Source organism: Electrophorus electricus, chromosome 1 (assembly GCF_013358815.1).
Source record: "Electrophorus electricus isolate fEleEle1 chromosome 1, fEleEle1.pri, whole genome shotgun sequence".
NCBI lineage: Eukaryota > Metazoa > Chordata > Actinopteri > Gymnotiformes > Gymnotidae > Electrophorus > Electrophorus electricus.
Genome location: NC_049535.1, coordinates 10907501 through 10930367, shown reverse-complemented (window position 1 = coordinate 10930367; position 22867 = coordinate 10907501). Strand labels below are relative to the sequence as shown.

The following is a 22867-nucleotide window of genomic DNA, read 5'->3' as shown; positions in this document are numbered from 1 at the left end:
CGTGTATGTGTGTGTGCTCATGGGTACGTGTGTCTGTCTGTCTCTGTGTGTGTGTGTATGCGTGTGCATGTCTGGGGGGGGTGCACATATGTGTGTGCGCTTGTGTTTGTGTGTGTCTGGGGGTGTGTGTGTGCTCATGTTTGTGTGTGTGTCTGTGTGTATGTATCTGTGTGTTATGTATTTGGTCTGCAGTAGTAATATGGTTGTGTGTGTGTTCGTGCGTGCATGTGCAGTAGTAGTAGTGCGTGTGTGCGCGTGCTCTCCATTTCCTCGATGGTGTCGCTGTACGATTTATCCGCCTTGGAGCAAATTCAATTGACTGGTGACATTTGATGGTGCGCATGTTCCTGCCCCCTGCCCCATGCTCTGAAAGGGTAGTCGGGTAGCAGCCTGAAGGGTCAGACGCTGGTCAGCACCACTACTCCCGCCGTAATGCTCACTGCGCCCTGAGGTCACGCCCTCCACCATTAACACAGATGTGGTGTTTTGTCTGGGAACAGTTCCGGAGTCTATGCCCGCGTCCATCTGCGCTGGTCCTCCTACACACTGCTGTCCCTCACACTCGCATCCTGGGTGTAGGATTGTGGACAGGTGCTCGTGACGCTGTCCTGACCCGACACTGTCCGGATGGACGTGGTTAACTCTGTGGGTGTCTGTTAATGTGCGGGTTCACCTGGTGACCTCACCTCGAGCCGGGTTGTCCCAATAAAGGCTTGCCTCGGGTCAAGAATGTTGATGTTCATTTACAGGGAGCTGTGTGACACTGGCCACTTCCACTTACTGCAGGGCGGAGTCTTGTGCTTGGATGATCTTTATCAGAGAGAGAATTGCCTGAGCTGAGAACTTCACCTTCTCAATTTTTCATCTCTCTCCCCCTCCCTCTCTCCCTCTCTCTAGGCTCAGTGAGCAGTAGCTCCTCAGTGTCTCAGATGGCGAGTGGTATCAGTCTGGTGTCGTTTAACAGCCGGCCCGACAGCATGCACCAGCGTTCCTACTCTGTCTCCAGCGCCGACCAGTGGAGTGACGCCACTGTCATCGCCAACTCAGGGGTCAGCACAGGTATGAGAACCGCCCATGACTCCGCCCACTCACCCGTAGCTCTACTCACCTCACCTTGTCCTTAACTCCTCCCAGTACCTCTATACTCCTGCGGGACTGTGTGAAAACCAGCCACATAAACGCCTGTGGGTTAAGAGTCAGTGATCGGTCAGCGTGCAGACACACACGCGTGCACGCGCCTGGGGGTTACGCACTAAAGAGACGGTGATCGGTTAACAGTCAGCATGGAGACACACACACACACACACACAAATACACACACACTGTACAACCTCATACATCTCTCATTGATTGTAGTGTCAAGCCCTAATGTTGCTTTAACTGTTTATCAAAGTAATGGGTACTAACAGGTTCACATCATCAATGACACATTCAAACACACACGCGCGCGCGCACACACTCATTCACTCACTCACACTCTCTCTCTCTCTCTCTCTCTCTCTCACTCACATACACACACACACACACACACACACACACACACACACACACTTACACATTGCACAGGCTGTATGTGTGTGCACATGTGCCTGTACCAATCTGATGGCACTGAAGTGTGTGTGCATGTGCATTTGCATGTGTGTGTGCGTATGTGTGTGCTTGCCGGTTGATTAGCAGTCGTGGCTGGTTTGTCGTCTGTCTGTGTTTAGCTGCCTTCAGTCCCCAGCTAACACGCACCGTGCCAACGTCTAATAACCATTACAGCCGTGAACAGCTTAAACAGGCTCCCAGGGGCCTTCACAGTGGACAGCTCTACACACACACACACACACACACACACGCGTGCGTGCGCACACACCATGCAGCACTGTGGGTATCTCTCCATCATGGCGGTCCTCCTCTCACTAAACTCATATAGTCACTAACACCAATATGTCTGCACAATATAATCAAAATATTGTATTGCGATTCTATTTCTGCATCTGGGATTCATGGAGAGTCTGTCGGTGTACTTATATCATGTCCTAATGGGCGTGAAGACCCTTATAGTGACAGCGTTAAAGAATAGAGGAGCAACTGAGCGTGCTCAGGACTCCTACAGCCCACCAATCAGTGTTGGACGTCTCGCCATGACGCCACAGTCCCACGCCAGCTGATCTTATGATGGTTAACAAATGATAACCGGATTAACAATACAGGATTTCTTCATATTGTATGTAATGATATATGAGCATGACTGGTGTGTGTGGTGTGGTAGTCCGCAGTGGAGTGTGCATGTGCGTGTGTGTGTGTATGCAGTCCCCTCGTCATCTCTTTAATAAGTAAGCCTTAACCCTAATGATGTGGGTGACCTGTACCACACAGGATCTGATTTGTCACCCCTCGCCCGGGAGCCTTCTCTCCCTCTCTCTCTCCCTCTCTCCCTCCCCCTCTCTCCCTCCCCCTCTCGCTCACTCTCTTTCCTATCGGAATATTAAAACAATTAGCTGTACTGCACCATCGCCCAGTGCTGTAAGGTAAAGTGCCCATGGTGAGGCATGTCCCCCCTCAGTGTGAAATCACGGATGAGGCACTGTGACCTTGGTGATGACCAAGAGGTCAGAGTTCACGGACATGACGCATAAAGTCTCACTGTCTGTAGCGGGACAAAGCATTCAGTTCAGAGTGGACCTGCTGTATGACTAAAGTACCATACCAGTCCTGGGTCCAGTCATGGGGTTTCTCTCTCTCTTCTGCAGTTTCTTCTATGTTCGGTGCCTTTCTGTCTCATGGTCTGCATCTCTCTCTGCTGTAGATACTGGTCTGGGAGACTCGGTGTGTTCCAGTCCCAGTATTTCTAGTACCACCAGTCCTAAGATGGACCCCCCTCCCTCTCCGCATGCCAACCGCAAGAAGCACCGTAGAAAGAAGAGCACCAGCAACTTCAAAGCGGATGGCTTCTCTGGGACAGCAGAAGGTAACGCCTGTCTCCCTGTCTCCGCCTGTCTCCGCCTGTCTCCCTCCCCGGGACTGGTTCCACTCTTTAACCCTCCACACCCCTTGCTTGGACCAACCCCACAACCACACACGCTCCTCGTCTCAAGCCGTCACACAGCACGTGTCTCCAGTTTGGCCGTTCTGGACGTCTGTGTCCACCTGTTCCTTCTTTACCTGCCTGGTACAGGCGAATGTTTTGGACTTTACAACGTCTGTTTGCAGGAAGCAGCTGATAGTTTTGCAAGAGATTTATTAGACTTGAAGCCCACATTGATGAAAAATACACACACACACACACACACACACACACACACACACACACTGTCATATTCATCCACCCACTTCATCTACACCGATTACTCTAATGTTACAGCTCCCCCGTCCTTTCTCATGGGAGAGGCAGCCACACTGGACTAGCTACAAGAAGCGTATATTTATGTCCTAATCACGCATGGCCTGGTGATTATGTCCCGGTGGAGGGTGGGGTCCCTGTCCTCTCTCTGTCTTATTGCCACCCAGGGAGTTTGTCCCTGGCGCTGTCCCCCTTGGCCTGGACCCAGACGTTTGGAAAGTACTTCACAAAACATTTTATATCAGCATGTGCTGTATAAATGAATTTGAGAACACACACGCACACGCACATTCCAGATTGGGGCCGTGTGTCAGGTTCCGACAGATGTGTGTTGTCTGCTAGCATGTTCATTAATGACACTAGAATGAACTTGTGGAGCACGAGAAGGTTCTGCACAGACTGCGAACTGCTCCGCCAAGCCTTGTGAACGTGTGTGTGTGTGATGGTTTAGCATGCTATTGCTGTCGTTAGCATTTTAATGAATGACACCTTCACGTTCATTCTTACACATCCACTGTATTGAGTTTTCTTAGAATAACTTGAGTGTTATTGCTTGCACCATCAGCAGAGTATGTACTTCATAACCTGCTTGTCTCTGTGTGTGTGTGTGTGTGTGTGTGTGTGTGTGTGTGTAAGGGAGAGAGAGAGTGAGGGAGAGTAAGTTGGGATGATCGATGAGTGTGTGTCAGCCCAGAGTGTGTGTGATTAATTGGACTGGGCTGGTGTGGGTGGTCACCTTCTCCTGGGAGTGTAGGATTAGTGCTTGTTTAAATCGCTCCCAATCACCCTTATTGATCCGCTCCCAAAGGGGGCCAATCTGATGGCAGTGAAGTGTGTGTGTGTGTGTGTGTGTGTGTGTGTGTGTGTGTGTGTGTGTGTGTGTGCACGCGCGCGCACTCTCACGGTGTAGCAAATATGTCATCATAAAATTAAGTTACAATATCTAGTTTAGCAAAATATCTGATGGATCCACTGATATATTACACAATGTGGACTAATGTGGATTATCAGTGTTGTACTTTTTCTTATAGTTTTGCAGAAAACATTTTCTACATGTTGCATAGACATCTAACACGTGGACTAATTTTCTTGTGGAGTAGTTTATTTTATTTTTATGGCCGTGTACTGCTCGCTGCGTATGGTCCCCATCGGTACAGACCAGCTGTACTTTCACAAGGCTGTTGGGCAGGAAAACGTTCTCAATGGCGCCACCGTGTGGATGCAGAGGACTGGATTCACTGCAGAAGAAGGGCTGTTGTCCGATTGGCCAAGATCCATCAGAAAGCCCACCCACATAGTGCTCCTTTAGCTGGTGAACAAGACCTGTCAATTGTGTCCGTCGTCGTCGTCGTGCAGTTTGGTATTGATCAGTAATGAGTCCAGTGGCTGAGCACGGCGCTGTCCGCAAGGGGCAGAGCTGTCCGTGAGAGGCGGGCCCGTGTGTGGGAGGCGGAGTCTCTTCAGAGGTCATCTCCGCCCCTGGTGACGGGAGTTGGGTGCAGAGTGTTTCTCGAGTTCACACAGAAGTGCGGCGTGCCTGGAGTGTTGAAACACTGGCTCATCGTCGCAGTTAATAACCACAATCTTTTATTCACGTCAGTCAGTCACGTATTGTTAATAACCCTCACCTTGGAGGCGAGGGCTGTCGTGCTCTCTCTCCTGTGCAGCTCGATAGAAGGCCAAGAGTCCTGCGCTCTGCAGTGAGACAGATTCCTTTAATCAGAAGCACTCTGACTGTGTCTTATAGAAAAGAGAGATTTGGGTCTTTGATCGCTTCTGGTCTCAGACCACTGTGAGTAATGCAGATTTGTTCAATACCTCTTTATACCACCTCCCTCCCTCCTTCTCTCCCCCACTCCCTCCCTGTCTCTCTCTCTCTTCCCCCCCTGTCTCTCTCTCCATCACCCCCCCCCCTCTATTTTCTGACTCATTTTAACACTCCTTTTTGTCCTCTTTCGCTGAAGATCTGCTTTGTCTTCTTTTTTGGTCTTTTTTCTGAGAAGGTTGAGTGTGGTCAGACGTTTCCCACTCTGCTGGCTGAGCTCCATTCATCTGCCAGGCACTTAAGTGAAATATTATAAATAATCCACAGTATTGAAATCTTTTATCAGCTGTGTCACTTTCATTATTCAATAAGCGATTAGTAACAGTGTCCCAATTTAGCCATTAAGCAGCGGTGTGTGTGGGGCAGGGGCCGGCTGTCACACCCACGGCACAGTGAAGGATCAGCCTGTCAGCGCATCGCTTATTCATCAGCTCTGATGGCCAGGTAGTGGCCTAAAACCACTTTATCTCTCACACACACACACACACACACACACACACACACACACACACACACACACATGCACGCACGTGCGGTCAGCCAGGTACTGCTCTCACGCTGCTTTACGCAGAACGCACGCACGTGCGGTCAGCCAGGTACTGCTCTCATGCTGCTTTATGCAGAACACACACACACACACAAACACACACACACACACACCTGTGCATCCATGTCCATTACTTTACCAATTCACTTCACCTCCGTAGCGTGTACGTACATTCCTTAGTAAGACTTCTGCCTCACTAAGAGCTGTATTTGAAATGGCAGGTCCAGTCAGAGTAGTGGACCCCTCCACGGTCAAGTTCTTCCCTATGCTGCTTCTCTAACGTCCATTCAATCGTCCTCACACTGCTTGGTCTCGGCGGCGTTTCTTTGATCGTCCGCCTCAGAGCGGCGGTTTGCAGGCCTCGCCCAGCTAGCCAAAGGAGGGCTCCTCCGATTTCAGCTCACCTGCGCAGCTCACCTGTCCAGCTCTTTTTCCAGACAAAGCCTCCTCACACACACTCGCCCGCGCGCCCTCCGTCCGCCCCGCGGCACGCACCCGCGCTGCCTGGCCTGTCACGGCCTGGGAATGACCACGGGGTGGGCGCTTTGAAACATTATCCAGACGGGACAGGGAGGATCTCAAAGCAGCCGGGCTGACGGTGGGAGAGAAGCTCGCGCAGACGGTCACGCCGCTTCGTTACCCCGGCAGGCAGGGGGTCGGCACAGCAAGAAAAGCCGCACGAGCGGCCGTCGAGGACCGTTTTAAACGCACTCATAATAGAGTAGTCGTTATCGGTTAACGCTCACTTCTGAAGGTAAGCCAGGCATGTAAATCTTCCCCCTAGCACCTCAGTCTCGCGCTAATATTCCTCCGAGTCTATTGCGTGGAAAATATCACCATGAAGGGGACGCGGGGTTCATTTGCACCACACGCCTCTGTTTATTTATTTATTTGCTCGACATGGGCCTGCGTGGAAGCAAGCGAGACAGTTTATATTTCTACGGCTACTCTTGTGCGACAAATGTCCCTGCTGTCCTCAGGGCGATGTGGGCGAGAGAGACAGAGAGAGGAGGAAATGGGGAAAAGAGAGAGAGCGAGGTAAAGTGGCACAGACACAGGCAGCAAAACGAGGTGTTATTTAAAGAGTGGGTGGAGCTGCTCAGGTGTACGGACCACTGCCCGGGACTGATGGGAAGGGCCATCCTGACTTCAGCACACCCTCCCCCCAGCTTCTGCATGGAAAACACACCTCAGTTCGGTATTCACCCAGTCAGGTTTTTGTGCCCTGTTGTGCCGCTGGGCAGGAGAACTGAAAAGCAAACGCTGCAGTCATATTGTGCGTTTATATAAAACCCATAACTTTCCTCACCATAGACCGTATATACAAATAGCGTATGAAAAGTGAGGCCACTATGTGTCTAATGCCCTCTAGCGGCTGTCTGCAGTACAGCTTTTAACCCCGCCCGTTCCCCTGGAACAGAACGGGTCAAATGACAAACTTATATTTTAAATTACACATCTAATATTTGGGGGGGGGGGGGGGGGGGTTGTATTGTATTAATTCTGTAAGATCTCCTCACGTTAATATGTTTTTCTTTACGTTTAACGGGATTTGTACAAGTTATTTGTGATACTTAAAAGGTTGTGGCGATGGGGTGATTAACAGCTAATACTGACGTCAGACATTAACATAGAGCCAGATGATTAGACATGAGCTGTATTAAACTTCACTTGACATTTTTGACCTCTCACTGTGTTACTAACGTTGATTTTGAGTTTGAAGTAAAGCAGTGCCTTGGGACCAAGTTCTTTTCAGTTTGCTAAGGTAGTTAGTTAGCCAGCGTTGGCTAATTAGCTTCCTTGCCAGCTCACTAGTTTGTCGAAATGTCACTGAAGCACTTGGCAACAAACCTTTACTTCAGGGTGAGTATTCATCATGTCACATTACATCAAATAATGTGAATTTTAGCATAGCCAAAATAAACATAATAGGCGATTATTAAATATATAATCTTGAAGAACTGAAAGTGGAAGGCTATTTAGCTAGCTTGACAACTTTAAGTGTGAGATATTTAGCTAGCGGTGAGTTGCAAAGATATGTTTATGTTGAAGAGATTAGGTCGATGTAAATGAAACATATATACTGATTACGGATGATCCTGGATCAGTTGATGTATCAGAACGTCATTATGTTAAGAGAGGGGGCAGGCACTAATGTGGGCGGGGTTAGTGTACAGTCTCTACTGCGCATGCTCTGTCTCCAATTTTCATCTACTGCACAAGCGCGCTCAAGACCACTCAAGGCACGGACCATTGTATATATAGTCTGTGATCCTCACGCAGTCGTGTGTGTGAACGTACACGTGCTGCGTATTTCTGTTGATGCTGTTTGACTCAGATTTGGTGCTGTGAAGTAAATAAGACATTTTAACATGGCTTGGGTCTGTGCATGGGTCTGTGTCCTATCAGAAGCCCCACCCATTCTCCTTTTGAACCCATCCCACTCCTCCATCCCTCACACCACTTTTATTTACTTGTTCAATATTAATACATATTTCTTTCTGGAATGCGTTCAACTCGTGTAATATTTTCCAGGTTATTAATGCTGTAAAAGGGTGCGAATAATATGAGAATTAATGACCTGTGTCACAAAGCAATACTGTGTGCTTTGACATTTCGCTCGGTTAATTTGTGTTTCCAGCCATCCAGTCCCCGTCCCACGTCCCCCCCCCCGACTCCCCACCCCAGCGTGGGCCACCTTCGCTTTCTTCAGCCCTTCCCCACCGCCCTGGCCCGGACCCTGCTCACCGCCTCCATGCAGGCACACCTGGGTGGGTGCGGGGGTAAAAGGTTGACTGTGTCAGAGATCACAAATTGCTGTGCTGCTCGAGTCTACCTGTCCTTGCTGTGCGTGTGTGTGTGTGTGTGTGTGTGTGTGTGTGTGTGCGCATTTCTGTGTGAGGTTGTGTGTGCATATGTGTGTGAGTGTTTGTGTGAGAGTGTGCGGGCATTTGTGTGTGTGTGTGTGTGTGTGTGTGTGTGTGTGCATGTGTGTGCCTGCCACTGTTAGCCCACTCCTCTTTTTTCTGTCACACATAAATATATCTGTACTTCTTTCTTTTTCTCTCTCTTGCGCGCACACACACACACACACACACACACACTCTAATATAACTACTAATAAAGTCTATAACTACTAATAAAGTCGGTTGCATTTGTGCTTAAATGGCAACTCTGGTAAACGCAGAGATGTAATGGCTGTATGAACCTGTGCTGTTCCCTGCGGTGCCTGTGAGTGACAGACTGTCACCTCATTTCCCGGGGAACTGGAGGGGAGGGGAGGAGCCTAATGCCCTTTCATTGTGCTGGGGGGGTGGCTTTAAATTATGCCTCTGTATCTCAGCTTTCTGGGTTGTTGGTTTCCATAATTGTCACATTCCCACCCTCTCGTCGAATAAGCAGCCTAGTTTAATTAGGACGGGAACATTGTGGCTGACCCCGGAGCCCCAGAGGCTGCCATGCCTTTGAAGAGCCCAATCAGGGACGTGACGCTCCAGCGATCGCAAACGTCAGGAAGTACTCCAAGCACAGCTGACACTCTATCCTCCTCAGAGTCCCGAAGAAACTGGGGTCGCGGGTGTCTGAAGGGATACTGCAACCAAATACGTGTGGAGCAAGTGAGAGCAACGTTTTAGTTTGCATGATGCGATCACGTTACCATTGGCGTAAAGGTACTGCTAAAGGGGTAATTTGGTTAAAATGGGCGAAGATTAGCAGGTGGGTAATTGGGGCTTTGATCCGGAGCAGGACACAGATCAAAGTCTGTCAGGACTCTGCATTTTAGCGGCAGAGCCGCTGTGGTGCTGAAGGAGCACAAACTTACTGCTGTTAATTAAGTCAAACTTCAGATCAGTTTGTGGGGTTCCCACTTAAGAATGAGTATCTGCGTCGAGACACTGGTGTTTCATATGCAGCGTTATGAAGAGGCTTTTATCAGGACACTCGCGGTCCTGCCCACGGCCGGTCCTGCAGGCTTCAAACGGGCCAGCCCGGAGCGATTGATGTCGGCCTGGCACAGCGCACAGCCCTCGTCTTGGCCTGGATTCTGTGTTTTGAACACGAGGCTCTTTTCCAGCAGGCAGGGAAGCTAAGCGGGGACCCTCTGTCAGACTTCTGTGATGAGGTCCCAATTAGCGGAATGGTCGGACGAGGGGGAGGAAGCGTCTCGTCCGGCAGGTTTTCCTGCCGATTGAACTCTCCTCTCGCCGTCATCTGGGAGCGGAGCATGTGGAGAACAGAAGGCTCGAACACTGTCTGAAGCCGTTACCTGTGGGTGGGGTGTCAGGCGCAGACACCGCCAATGCTGGGATATCGTTAGCGGGTCATTTTGAAACGGATCGTGTGATATGCTGCTGGAACGTGATCTTTAAGGGATTACGTGAGTGCCGTGTTCAGACGAGGGTTTGACCTTGGAGGTCGTGCTGAGATGGACTGCTCGTGGTCATATCAGAGTTGACGAGACCTCTGGGTCTTTGTTGCTGTTTTCCAGATGCTTTAACCTGTATGTGCTTTTCCACAGGGAAATCGCTGGTGTGTGTTGTGTGTGTGGGTGTGTGGGTGTGAGTATGGGGATATTGCTAACCTGATTGCCTCATCATTATGTAATTGCCCCCTCCAGAGTAAATTATAAACAGAGTGCATGAAGTGTGTGATCTCCTGCGCCCTGGAGATTATGTTTCCGGGGGGTTCCCTTTGAACGTGACACACAGCAAGGTCTCATCAATGCGAATTCCTTCCCCTTCGCCATCTGCATGCCGCTGCCAGCTATGTTCCTCCTGCACACGGAGTCAATGCCCTATTGTTCCTAACGCTTTCCAAATGTGACCCCCTGCTCTACTAAGTAAGCTCTCTGTGGCTCTCTGAGCGCACAAGACCTGTCGGACCTTTTTAAAGTCTGCTAACCCCCACCAAACCCCACCCACATTTTTCCTGTCTCATTGACTTGTGATTGGCCCAATTAACCTAAACAGGGCCTGGGTTAGTGGGTCCATATGTCACCCTGCTTAGGGAGCCATTTGCTAGCGGCTGATTCGGGAAGTTTGGGGGTTGTGTGTAATTAGCAGGATGTTCTGATCAGAGCCCCCAGGGCAGTCCTGAAGGTCAGGAAGTCTTGTGGTATGTGCCCTGGCCAACAGGTGCACAGCAGAGACATAGCCCCACCTTCTGCCCTGGGGGAGTGGCCTCTTCGGTGCTTTAAGAGTGGACGCTGTGTGTGGTAAAGTGGGGGAGGTTTTGGGCATGCTCGCTAGCTTTGTCCAGCCAGGTGGCATGGAGATTAAATCTAAGGCACTTACAAAACCATGTCTGTGCAGTGTGAGTGTACGTCACAGGACGGCGACACACATACAGGTAAGATAGAAAATAAATGCAGCCTGATTTGACCTTCTGAAGAAGGACCGCGCCATCAAAGTGTCCCGAAACTGTCAGAAAGTCCCGTCACCGAATAGGACAGAGGTGTGCGTATGTTGACTCTAAGCTCCTGTCCTTCCAGAGCAAGAGGAAAACTTTGAGTTCATCATCGTGTCGCTCACGGGCCAGACGTGGCACTTCGAGGCAACATCGTACGAGGAGCGAGACTCCTGGGTCCAGGCCATCGAGAGCCAGATCCTGGCCAGCCTGCAATCGTGTGAGAGCAGCAAACAGAAGGTAAGCCACACCTACTGGGTAAGCAATACATCTACAATTCGGCAGACGCTTTTATCCAGAGCACCATGCATGTTTATCACGTGTGCTCCCTGGGAATCGAACCCGTGACCTTGGCATTACTGGCACCTTGCTCTGCCTGCTCTAGAAGGTGAGCTTACACAAGTGTGTTCTTCATTACAGTAATTGGTGTCATTCATGAAATGGCTATGCCAGTGATAAAACTGCCCGATTTTGTCATTATTAGCAGATCCGTGCAGGGTGATTAAATCCCAATCAGATGGAGCGATAAGCGTTGCCATGGGAACATGCGATTTTTCTGTTTAAGAAGAGCTGTAATATCCTTGACTGACTGGTATTGTGTGTAAAGCAGTGTGCCATCATTCAAACGGTCTGGGCAGAAGGTTTTTTCTTGGTTTGGGTGTAAATCTCTGACCTTACCACACTGAGACTCTGATTACGTGTAAATATTACATCTATTCTTTATGGCCGAATGTATAGTCTTTGCTCCTTAGTGAGTTCAGGTGTCTTAGCAGTCCCTGCTGATAAAGTCAATCACGTCGTAGTCTCTACAGACGAACACTGGCAGTAGAGTGAAGACTTGAAACATGGCATTGTCAAAGGATGCCACCTCAGATTATCTGCGCTGGTCAGCCATAAGTGCTGTTACCTTGAAACTGAAGAGCATAGGATCCACACCAACGCAGCCACTAAGCAGTAGACCACACGGACTCTCAGAGCAGGGCCAGCACCTACTGAAGTGTGTGACATAAACACGGCCTGTGCTCTGTACAGCGCTCACTACAGAGATCCAGACTGCCTCTACACGTGACATCCTTCATGAAATGAAGGGTGTGTTTCTGCGGCGAGGCATGCTCACCTGTGTGTGTGTGTGTGTGTGTGTGTGTGTGTGTGTGTGTGTGTGTGTCCCCACAGTCGCGTCTGACCAGCCAGTCGGAGGCTATTGCGCTACAGTCAGTAAGGAGTGTGCGGGGGAACTCTCGCTGTGTGGACTGTGAGGCTCAGAGTGAGTGGGCTGCTTACTGCCTCCGCCGCGTTACGGGAACGTAGGAAACAATGTGCAGAAGACACGCTTCATTCCCACTTCATCTACCGCTTCTCTCTCTCTCTCTCTCTCTCCCTCCCTCCCTCTCTCTCTCTCTCTCTCTCTCTCTCTCTCCCTCCCTCTCTCTCTCTCTCTCTCCCTCCCTCCCTCCCTCTCTCTCTCTCTCTCTCTCTCTCTCTCTCTCTCTCTTACACACACAATGTTTGTATAGCTGTGTAGAGCTAAACATGCTGGAGGAAACATGGGTTTAGTTTCATGGTGATGAAGATGATGATTGTAATAGTCATATGTAACAAAATAAAAATAAATGTGTGACTTTAAAACTCTTCCTCCTCCTCCTCCTCCTCCTCCCCCCTCCATCTCCCGGTCTCCCTCCTCTCCCCTCCGTCTCCTGGTCTCTCTCTTCCTCCTCTCCCCTCCGTCTCCCGGTCTCTCTCTTCCTCCTCCGTCTCCCGGTCTCTGTCTTCCTCCTCCGTCTCCCCCCTCCGTCTCCCGGTCTCTCTCTTCCTCCTCCCCCCTCCGTCTCCCGGTCTCTCTCTTCCTCCTCCCCCCTCCGTCTCCCGGTCTCTCTCTTCCTCCCCCCCCCTCCGTCTCCCGGTCTCTCTCTTCCTCCTCCCCCCTCCGTCTCCTGGTCTCTCTCTTCTTCCTCCTCCCCCGTCCATCTCCCGGTCTCTCTCTTCTTCCTCCTCCCCCGTCCGTCTCCCGGTCTCTCTCTTCCTCCTTCCCCCGTCCATCTCCCGGTCTCCCTCCTCCCCCCTCCGTCTCCCGGTCTCTCTCCCGCGTAGACCCTGACTGGGCCAGTCTGAACCTGGGTGCTCTGATCTGTATTGAGTGTTCGGGGATCCACCGGAACCTGGGCACCCACCTGTCCCGGGTGCGCTCCCTCGACCTGGATGAGTGGCCCCTCGAGCTCATCAAGGTCATGACCTCCATTGGCAACGAGCTGGCCAACAGCGTGTGGGAGGCTAACGCCCAGGGCCGCCTCAAACCCACCCCCGATGCCACCAGGTGAGAGCGCTTCACCACGGAGACGGTGGGTGGGTGGATGGGTGTGGGTGTGGTTGGTTGGGTGTGTAAGCCCGCCCCCGACGCTACCAGGTGTGAATGTGACATGCTTTCACTGCTGCAAGCAGGACTCCATGCCAGAACTAGACCAGTAACCCCTAAAACCAGTAAGCCAAGTAACCCATAAAAGTAGCCATGCTGCAGCCTGGTGTCTCGTCTCCTCACCTCTGAGTGGGTCTCTGCTGTAGCAGTGGGGCCCCACACACTGTCCCAGATGGCTCCTCATCACATCCTGTATCTGTTGTTAAACTAACAGAGTTGTGTGTGTTGGACTAGTGAAAATATCACAGTTGCTTGTCTAATTTCACTCTGTCCATGTACGGCTGCGGCCGAGGGGATACCTGCCCCCCTCCCCTCTCCTCCCCTCCTCCCCTCCTCCCCCCACCGTGTAATTATCAGCAGAGAGGGTCCGGCCTCACCAGCCATCATAACAAATTAGAGCTGACTGTCGGCCACTGGAATATCGACACCCCCCCACCGCCACCACTATTCTACGCCAACCTCATTACTCACCCAAAGCGCCTTTTAATTACCCCCCCCCCCCCCCCCCCCCCCCCCACACACACACACACACGCTCGCGCGCGCGCACAAAATCTTTCTGTATGGATTGGTCAGTTTTTGGCAGGCTGCCGTCGATAGTGCTAACGCGTTTATTGTTCCTCGTGCGGCTGGTCGTTTGTGTACAGCGTGGCAAGTGCGAGGGGGAGATTACAGACGGGGTCGATACTATCTCAATTAACCCCAGCCATGGGGGCCCGCGCCCTGGCCATCACTCGCCGGCCATCAATATCAGATACTGCCACTTCCTAACCAGCTAGCATGCAGTGCCACACTGGTCCTGTATAACACTGAACAGTTTAACATGCTTCAGAATAACAGCAGTACGCTCTAGTACAGCAGTTCAGCTTCACTATAACTGTGTTTGTGTGTGTGTGTGCGTGCATATATAATGTATATGTATACAGTGCATGCGTCAGTATGTTATAATGCTGTATTATAACAGTGATGTACTCCAGTATAACAGTGTTATGATTCAGTATAAACTCTCTATGCTCTGGTATAATAGTGATATGATTCAGTATAATAGTGTTATGATTCAGTGCAACAGTGTTATGATCTGATATAAACACTCTATGCTCCAGTATAATAGTGTTATGATTCAGTATATACACTCTATGTTCCAGTATAATAGTGTTATGATTCAGTATATACACTCTATGCTCCAGTATAATAGTGTTATGGTTCAGTATAAACTCTCTATGCTCCAGTATAATAGTGTTATGATTCAGTATATACACTCTATGTTCCAGTATAAAAGTGTTCTAATTCAGTATAGCAGTGTTATGATTCAGTATAAGCACTCTATGCTCCAGTATAATAGTGTTATGATTCAGTATAACAGTGTTATAATTTGTTAAAAACACCCTATGCTCCAGTATAATAGTGTTAGGATTCAGTATAATAGTGTTATGATTTAGTATAATAGTGTTATGATTCAGTATATACACTCTATTCTCCAGTATAGTAGCGTTATGATTCAGTATAATAGTGTTATGATTCAGTGCAACAGTGTTATGATCTGGTATAAGCACTCTATGCTCCAGTATAATAGTGTTATGATTCAGTATATACACTCTATGTTCCAGTATAATAGTGCTATGGTTTAGTATATACGCTCTATGCTCCAGTATAATAGTGCTATGGTTCAGTATAAACTCGCTATGCTCCGGTATAATAGTGTTATGATTCAGTATAATAGTGTTATGATTCAGTGCAACAGTGTTATGATCTGGTATAAACACTCTATACTCCAGTATAATAGTGTTATGATTCAGTATATACACTCTATGTTCCAGTATAATAGTGTTATAATTCAGTATAGCAGTGTTATGATTCAGTATAAGCACTCTATGCTCCAGTATAATAGTGTTATGATTCAGTATAACAGTGTTATGATTTGTTAAAAACACCCTATGCTCCAGTATAATAGTGTTATGATTCAGTATAGCAGTGATGATTCAGTATATACACTCTATTCTCCAGTATAATAGTGTTATGATTCAGTATAACAGTGTTATGATTTGTTAAAAACACTCTATGCTCCAGTATAATAGTGTTATGATTCAGTATAGCAGTGATGATTCAGTATATACACTCTATTCTCCAGTATAATAGTGTTATGATTCATTACAGTAGTGTTATGATTCAGTATATACACTATTCTCCAGTATAGTAGTGTTATGATTCAGTTTAAGTGTTATTTTTCAGTATAAACACTCTATGCTCCAGTATAATAGTGCTATGGTTCAGTATAAACTCTTTATGCTCCGGTACGCTCTAGTACAGCAGTTCAGCTTCACTATAACTGTGTTTGTGTGTGTGTGTGCGTGCATATATAATGTATATGTATACAGTGCATGCGTCAGTATGTTATAATGCTGTATTATAACAGTGATGTACTCCAGTATAACAGTGTTATGATTCAGTATAAACTCTCTTTGCTCTGGTATAATAGTGATATGATTCAGTATAATAGTGTTATGATTCAGTATAATAGTGTTATGATCTGGTATAAGCACTCTATGCTCCAGTATAATAGTGTTATGATTCAGTATATACACTCTATGTTCCAGTATAATAGTGTTATGATTCAGTATATACACTCTATGCTCCAGTATAATAGTGCTATGGTTCAGTATAAACTCTTTATGCTCCGGTATAATAGTGTTATGATTCAGTGCAATAGTGTTATGATCTGGTATAAACACTCTATGCTCCAGTATAATAGTGTTATGATTCAGTATAACACTGATGAGTACAAATAGACTCTCCCTAAACAAGCACGTTTACAGAGGTGAGTGAGTGTGTGTCTGTCTGAGCTTGAGCGTGTGAGAGAGTGAGAACGTGAGCATGTGTGTATGAAAGTTGCATGCGTGTGTGAGAGTTTCACATCTCTGTCGTGTGTCATTTGTCTTTTCAGCTGTATTGAAACATGGCTGACTGGAACTGAATAACATAGTGACTGAAACCGTAACACTATTTATAGACTGGGTTTAATTCCTACGAAGTAAAATTTGAAAATTGTAATAAATGTTGTGTTTTGGAAAATGTTTTATTAAATTATTAGCTTAATTGCAGGTCCTGTTTTCTTTAGATTTTCCCTGTAATGTGGCTTTTTCCAATAGCAAATTATTTTATAATAATTTTAGTTTTTCTTTTCAACTGGATTTATTCTGCAAGATGCAAAATCATAGGTCATGCATGGCGTTTAAACACTCAGTCTGCAAACATTTCTGTGTCACTGCTGGTGGTGGTGTCAGTGTATGAGAAGCAGTCCTGGGTGTGGGTGTGGCTGTAAAGTCCAAGCAAGCATGTCTGTGTGCCTCTGCTGTTCAGGATTGGTGGCTGATGAATGAAAATCCTCCCTCGTGGTCTCTCAAGTGAGTAATAGAGCCCGAAATTTCATTTTGCAAGCGACTGATTTAATGATCCAAAGGGTAATTAATGGGCTGATTATCTTAATGTTAAATATGGCCAGCAGCAATTAGACTGACCTCCGCCTGTCAAGGTCTGGGCTGCTCCAGCCTTTCAATTAGGGACGGAGCAGGCTCGTTCCCCCTACACCTCCGCCGCCTAGCCAGGCATCATCCCTCCTTCCAGTCGCCCTCGCACCCCAGGCCAGGCGATTGCGTTCGGGAGACGCGGTGACACGCATCAGCTGCCTTCATGGAGCTCATGACAGAAAGGACATGCCATACATCTTCACGACAGGACTTGCCTTGTGTGTGTCTCTCTGTCTCTCTCTCTCTCTGTCTGTCTCTCTCCTCTGCTCCCTGCACACTGTCTGTGTGGAACTGTGTTGGTTTTATTGATTTAAACAGGACTACAATGAGTGGATGTGAAAGTGGCTTTAACTCTCCTGGCCGCTGCGCTCTTGTGGATCTGGGCCTGTGTTGACATCAGTGGGTGAGAGTTCCAGTCTGAGTGCGGATCAGTCAGGCTCCCAGGCCTGTTAACCCACCAGGACTCATTAACTCCTTAATGCCCCTGATTTAACAGCACCTCTCTGTGTACCAGACCAGACTGTGGGTGGCTCTCCCCACCCTGTGCTGTGGGGTTAAGTGCGGTGCACACACACACACACACACACACACACACACACACATACAGCATACACACACACACACACACACACACACACAGCATACACACTACCATATAGCACACACACGTTGTTTGCTTTAGGTCTTCCCCTGTGGTGTCAGCCAGACCTTGTCTGGCTCTTATTGTTTTAATTAGCAAGATGTTGTCATGGACACCAGAGCACCCAACTCTGTGTGTACACACACACACACACACACACACACACACACATTGCCTAGCTGTAGCGGAGCAGGCAGTGTAGTATTGACAGCTCTGCTAATTGCGTTTTGTGGTGAGTTATTGGTCCAGGGGGGAACTCTCTGAAAACTGGTGCTTCCGAACCATGATGCCACCATCTCCCACTCACTGGTGATGCCCCCCTTTTCACTCACTGGCGATGCCACCTTCTGCCATTCACTGGCGATGCCACCTTCTCCCACTCACTGGTGATGTCACCCTCTCCCACTCACTGGCGATGCCACCTTCTCCCACTCACTGGCGATGGCACCCTCTCCCACTCACTGGTGATGCCCCCCTTTTCACTCACTGGTGATGCCCCCCTTTTCACTCACTGGCGATGCCACCCTCTCCCACTCACTGGCGATGGCACCCTCTCCCACTCACTGGCGATGCCACCCTCTCCCACTCACTGGCGATGGCACCCTCTTCCACTCACTGGCGATGCCACCCTCTCCCACTCACTGGCGATGCCACCCTCTCCCACTCACTGGCGATGCCGCCTTCTCCCACTCACTGGCGATGCCACCATCTCCCACTCACTGGCGATGCCGCCTTCTCCCACTAACTGGCGATGCCGCCTTTTCCCACTCACTGGCGATGCCACCCTCTCCCACTCACTGGCGATGCCGCCTTCTCCCACTCACTGGCGATGCCGCCTTCTCCCACTCACTGGCGATGCCACCCTCTCCCACTCACTGGCGATGCCACCTTCTCCCACTCACTGGTGATTTGCTAAGTATTTATGTTGTAGGTAGGTATGGAAAAGATCAGGTGAATACCCAGTAAACCCACTGTGTGTGTGTGTGTGTGTGTGTGTGAGAGAGAGAGAGAGAGAGAGAGAGAGCGTGATTAGTGTCATGGTGCAGTGAGGTGCACATCCTACGGAGACAGCTGAGATATTGGTACACACACTCACACACACACACACACACACACACACACACACACACACACACACACACACACACCCAGTGACTCTCTTAACTGCATGTCTCATCTTGACCAATGCCCAAGCTGTAATAATTCAGCAGTAAGCGTGTGAAATGAGCGTCTTTATGGCCAGAGATCAGTCTCAGAAAGGGCAGCGCTAACAGATTTCAAATTAGACCCGCAGCTTATCATGGTGTGGGGTGCAGGTGCGCCTCCCCAAAGCCATGCTGCGATTGGGCCCTGGGGACTGGGGCAAAGGAGGGGGGAGAGGTCCTCCCAATTACTCCCCGAGCTCAGGGGACCCACCAGGCCTCGCCTGGACCTCCTGAGAGGTGGAGCCTTCTTGGACTGCTGGCCTGCAATTCTGTTTCAGGACTTCAGTAGCCAGACTTCCATGGCAGTCTCTGGAGAAAGATATGCTTCGTTCTGTCTTGCTTCATCCATGTCTCTCCTTCCTCATGTCTCCTGCTGCTCTACACAACATTCTTCCGTCTGAGCCCACCAGGAGGTGCTGAAGTCCGGTCCTTTCGTCTCCATGACACCAGCGTCCACGCCTCACTCTGTGTATCATCTGTTGAGACAAAGGAACTCCTGATATGGTATCAGACCAGGCCGCTGTCGCAGATCTGCTACTTGTGCCAGAATCCCTACCAGGTTAACACGTCTCCGAGTTCTGACCTGGAGACTCTCGAGTGTGTTAATATGCACAAAAGACTCGGCAACTCTGATTTAACGTTATTTCATCTCTTATCCACACCCCCTCCCCCCAACAATAAACCAGTGTGTTGGCCTTCTGTCTCTGTGTCTTATACAACAGGTCTTTGTCTGTTTTTAGCAAGTGTTTTTTAGCCTTGAAGCTCCGTTGTGCTGCTGAGTGAAGTGACTGTGACTGCAGGTTCATCTTCCCTGTTATGAGAGATTTTGGACAGGTTTTTTTTTGCGAGTGTATTGTGTGATAACAGTGGTAGTCTCAGTGGTTATAAGCGGTCTCTACCACCTAGTGGTGCGAACCCTCTGTCGCTCCAATAGCGTCACACTCTTATGCGCTCTCTGTCTTTCATTTGCACTTTCCCTCTTTCCATCTTTTTCTTCCCCTCTTTTTCTCTCACTCTCCCTCTGTGTATCTGTCTTCCTCTCTTTCTTTGTGTCTTTCTGTTTCTTTCTTCCCTCACACTCTTCATCTTCCTCATTCTTTCTCTCTCTTAACTCTTGTTCTGTGTCTGCGTGTTGTCTGAAGCAGTCTGATCCAGTAGATGGAAAGGGAACCTTATATCGTGGGCCATTGGCTCCAGAGGGACCGATTTGAGCGAGACGTGGGCCACAGCTCACTCAGACTGAATCAGCCGTAATAAAAGGCAGCGAGTTTAATTATCTGTGTCTATCCAAGGACAGCTAACGACTAGGCTGGAAAGTGTCATTGATTTCAGGCCCCTCTGATCTTTTTTTTTTTTTTTCCCTTCTTGCAAAAAAGAGAGAAAGAAGGAAAGAGCAGGATTTTCTTCACTCCAGGAAGGAAATTGTTCCTCTGTGGTTTTTCCCGTCTGATAAATGCTCTCTGCTCTCTTTCCTTGCGTCATGGCCATGATCGCTGCCTTTCCCAACCCTCTGAGAGCTAGTCAAGCTTGAGAAGGTAGATCTGCACTAGTAGTGGCCCGGTCCGGATCACGCCGGTCTGTCAGGGCATCATTCTGTTGAGATCCTCTGCTGTGGCTGTCAATAACAGTTACCCATTGTGTTTAAATAGATTTTAATAATTTTCCCTATCATGATGAATGAATGAGTGTGTGTTTGCGTGCCCTTGTGTGTGTGTGTGTGTGTGTGTGTGTGTGTGTGTGTGTGTGTGTGTGTGTGTTTGGGACACGTGTGTGCAGGTGAGCGCTTGCCACTGTCGGCTTGACAGATTTGGCCTGTCAGAGTTCATTACCTGCGAGTCAGTGGGGCTCTAATGAGCTGAATTAGTGGTATAATTAGCCTAAAAGGAAAGAGCTGTGGTGTTGAGCTGGAGCAGACTACTGGCCCCGGCCACGCTGGGATTAATGACGTACCCCCCCCTCTTCCCCCCCCTCCCCACCACCACCACTGCCCATCCATCTCACACCCTTCAACCTGCCCCTCGCCTGCTCACTGGCCGCACGCGCGCTGTTGGGCCAGCGTGCCTGCATGGGAACATGGAGAATAAAGAAGGAACGGAAAACTGTTAGTGTTGATAGGATTAGTGTGTAGTCGTGATGGGTGGCGGTAGTTGTACATGGTGAGTGGTGGTGTTAGGTTGTGAGGGTTTTGTGTGCAGTGGAGGTTTGTATCAGCTCACAGTCTGAGTGTTCACCGCCGCTCCTGTTAGGGTGTCATGGTCCTGTTGGGGTGTCAATGTCCTGACCTGAACTGTCTCTGGGATCTCACGGCTCATCTGATCCCCTCTCCTTGTGTGTTTGTGAGGGGGTTGGGTATCAGTGAGTGTTTTGACAGTGGAGGTGGTGTGTGTGTGTGTGTGTGTGTGTGTGTGTGTGTGTGTGTGTGTGTGTGTGTGATGGGCTGCAGCTGGGGGGCTGTCCAGTTACGCGAGAGCGCTCTCATGGACGCCTGTTAGAGTTGGGTAAACAGCCGCTGGCTTTGAGTTGGACAGGAAACGCCGGCCAGTGTGTAAACACAAGCTCACAAAGGACTCAGCCAGGGAGAACTCAGTGTGTGTGCGTGCGCACGCACACACACACACACACACACACACACACACACACACACACGGCACACAACACACACAGCACACAGAGGAAACACTGGGTGAGATTGACATCCCCCCCCCCCCACATTCCGCCCCTCTGTATCCAACGGCGATTAGGTAGTCATCTTCTGTTCTGCTAACAACTACGTATCATGGCCTAATTGAGATGTCACTCAAATATGCTGGACTCTTCCCAGACCTCCATAGCTCCGCCCCCTTCTCATAAACGAACTGCTGGACATCACTGGTTACGCTGTCTGTGGTGTTTTATTGTAATGAGGTGCCTAACCATTATAAACTGTGTGTGTGTGTGTGTGTGTGTGTGTGTGTGTGTGTGTGTGTGTGTGTGTGCGCGCGCGCGTCTGTGTTTAATGATGCAGGACTGTAATCATTGGATAGATGATCTGATACTTTGCACAGCTAGGACAGGTATATGCGATTGCATTAAGGGTGTGTGTGTGTGTGTGTGTGTGTGTGTGTGTGTGTGTGTGTGCGCGTGCGTACACGTGCATGCATCGGGGGGAGTGCATGCGTACATATGTGTGTTTAAACGATGGTACGTTCACATGCAGAGCTCATTATGGGATATATTATTGATATTAATGCTATCATGATAAATTACATTTCAAAGTGCTTTTCTCATGGCACTGCATGTGTTGTCAGCACTGACTGGCTCTTGTCTTTTATATAAAAAAACTGTCAATAAACGAAGAGGTGCTGCAGAGTCAAATGAAAACTGCGTAGTAACAAGGAGCTGATTGGATGTTGTCCCATTATCACATTATTTATGTTTTTACCAGTTTTTTTTTTTTTTTTTTTTTTTTTTTTTTTTTTCCTTCCTTTGTGTGGTAAAGATGTTTTCATGTACTGTCACCCACCCCTAATGCACACTGATCATGTGAGAAAATCAGAGTAGCTTATTAGTCCAATTAGTACACCCCTTATGGGAGTGTGTGTGTGTGTGTGTGTGTGTGTGTGTGTGTGTGCATTGCGTGCGTGCCTGTGTATATGTGTACGTGCATGCCGTTTGTGTGGGCTCTCAGTGTTTACTCCGTACTCTGTATAATTAGCCCCACATGTCGCTAACACGGCCAGTTTGGCCCCTCACTCACTTGCTCAGCTGAAGTGGGGTGTGTGTGTGTGTGTGTGTGTGTGTGTGTGTGTGTGTAAGGCTTTGATTTATAAAAAATAGATAAACCGTGTTCCTGGGGAGTTTGTAGCAGGGATTGTGTGTGCACGTGCATGTTAGAGAGTTTGATTCAGACACAGCTTAAATAACTAACGTATTTACACTTTTCACTGTCTAGTTGGAGAAGTTTGGTAATGTGATCCAAATAGTATACTCACAGCCCTAGAAGTG

General features: G+C 48.8%; 1 protein-coding gene across 4 annotated transcripts in view; it reads left to right on the top strand.

Annotated features, from left to right (window-relative positions):
• The window catches only part of agap1 (ArfGAP with GTPase domain, ankyrin repeat and PH domain 1), a 97638-nt gene that overhangs the window by 71823 nt on the left and 2948 nt on the right, over positions 1-22867 (top strand). For all 4 annotated transcript variants that reach the window (XM_035523514.1, XM_027004625.2, XM_027004626.2 and 1 more), the window contains 5 exons: positions 898-1059; positions 2795-2956; positions 11192-11346; positions 12280-12370; positions 13195-13417. In XM_035523514.1, the coding sequence (XP_035379407.1) occupies positions 898-1059; positions 2795-2956; positions 11192-11346; positions 12280-12370; positions 13195-13417 (793 nt within the window). The remainder of the gene's footprint in view (positions 1-897; positions 1060-2794; positions 2957-11191; positions 11347-12279; positions 12371-13194; positions 13418-22867) is intronic.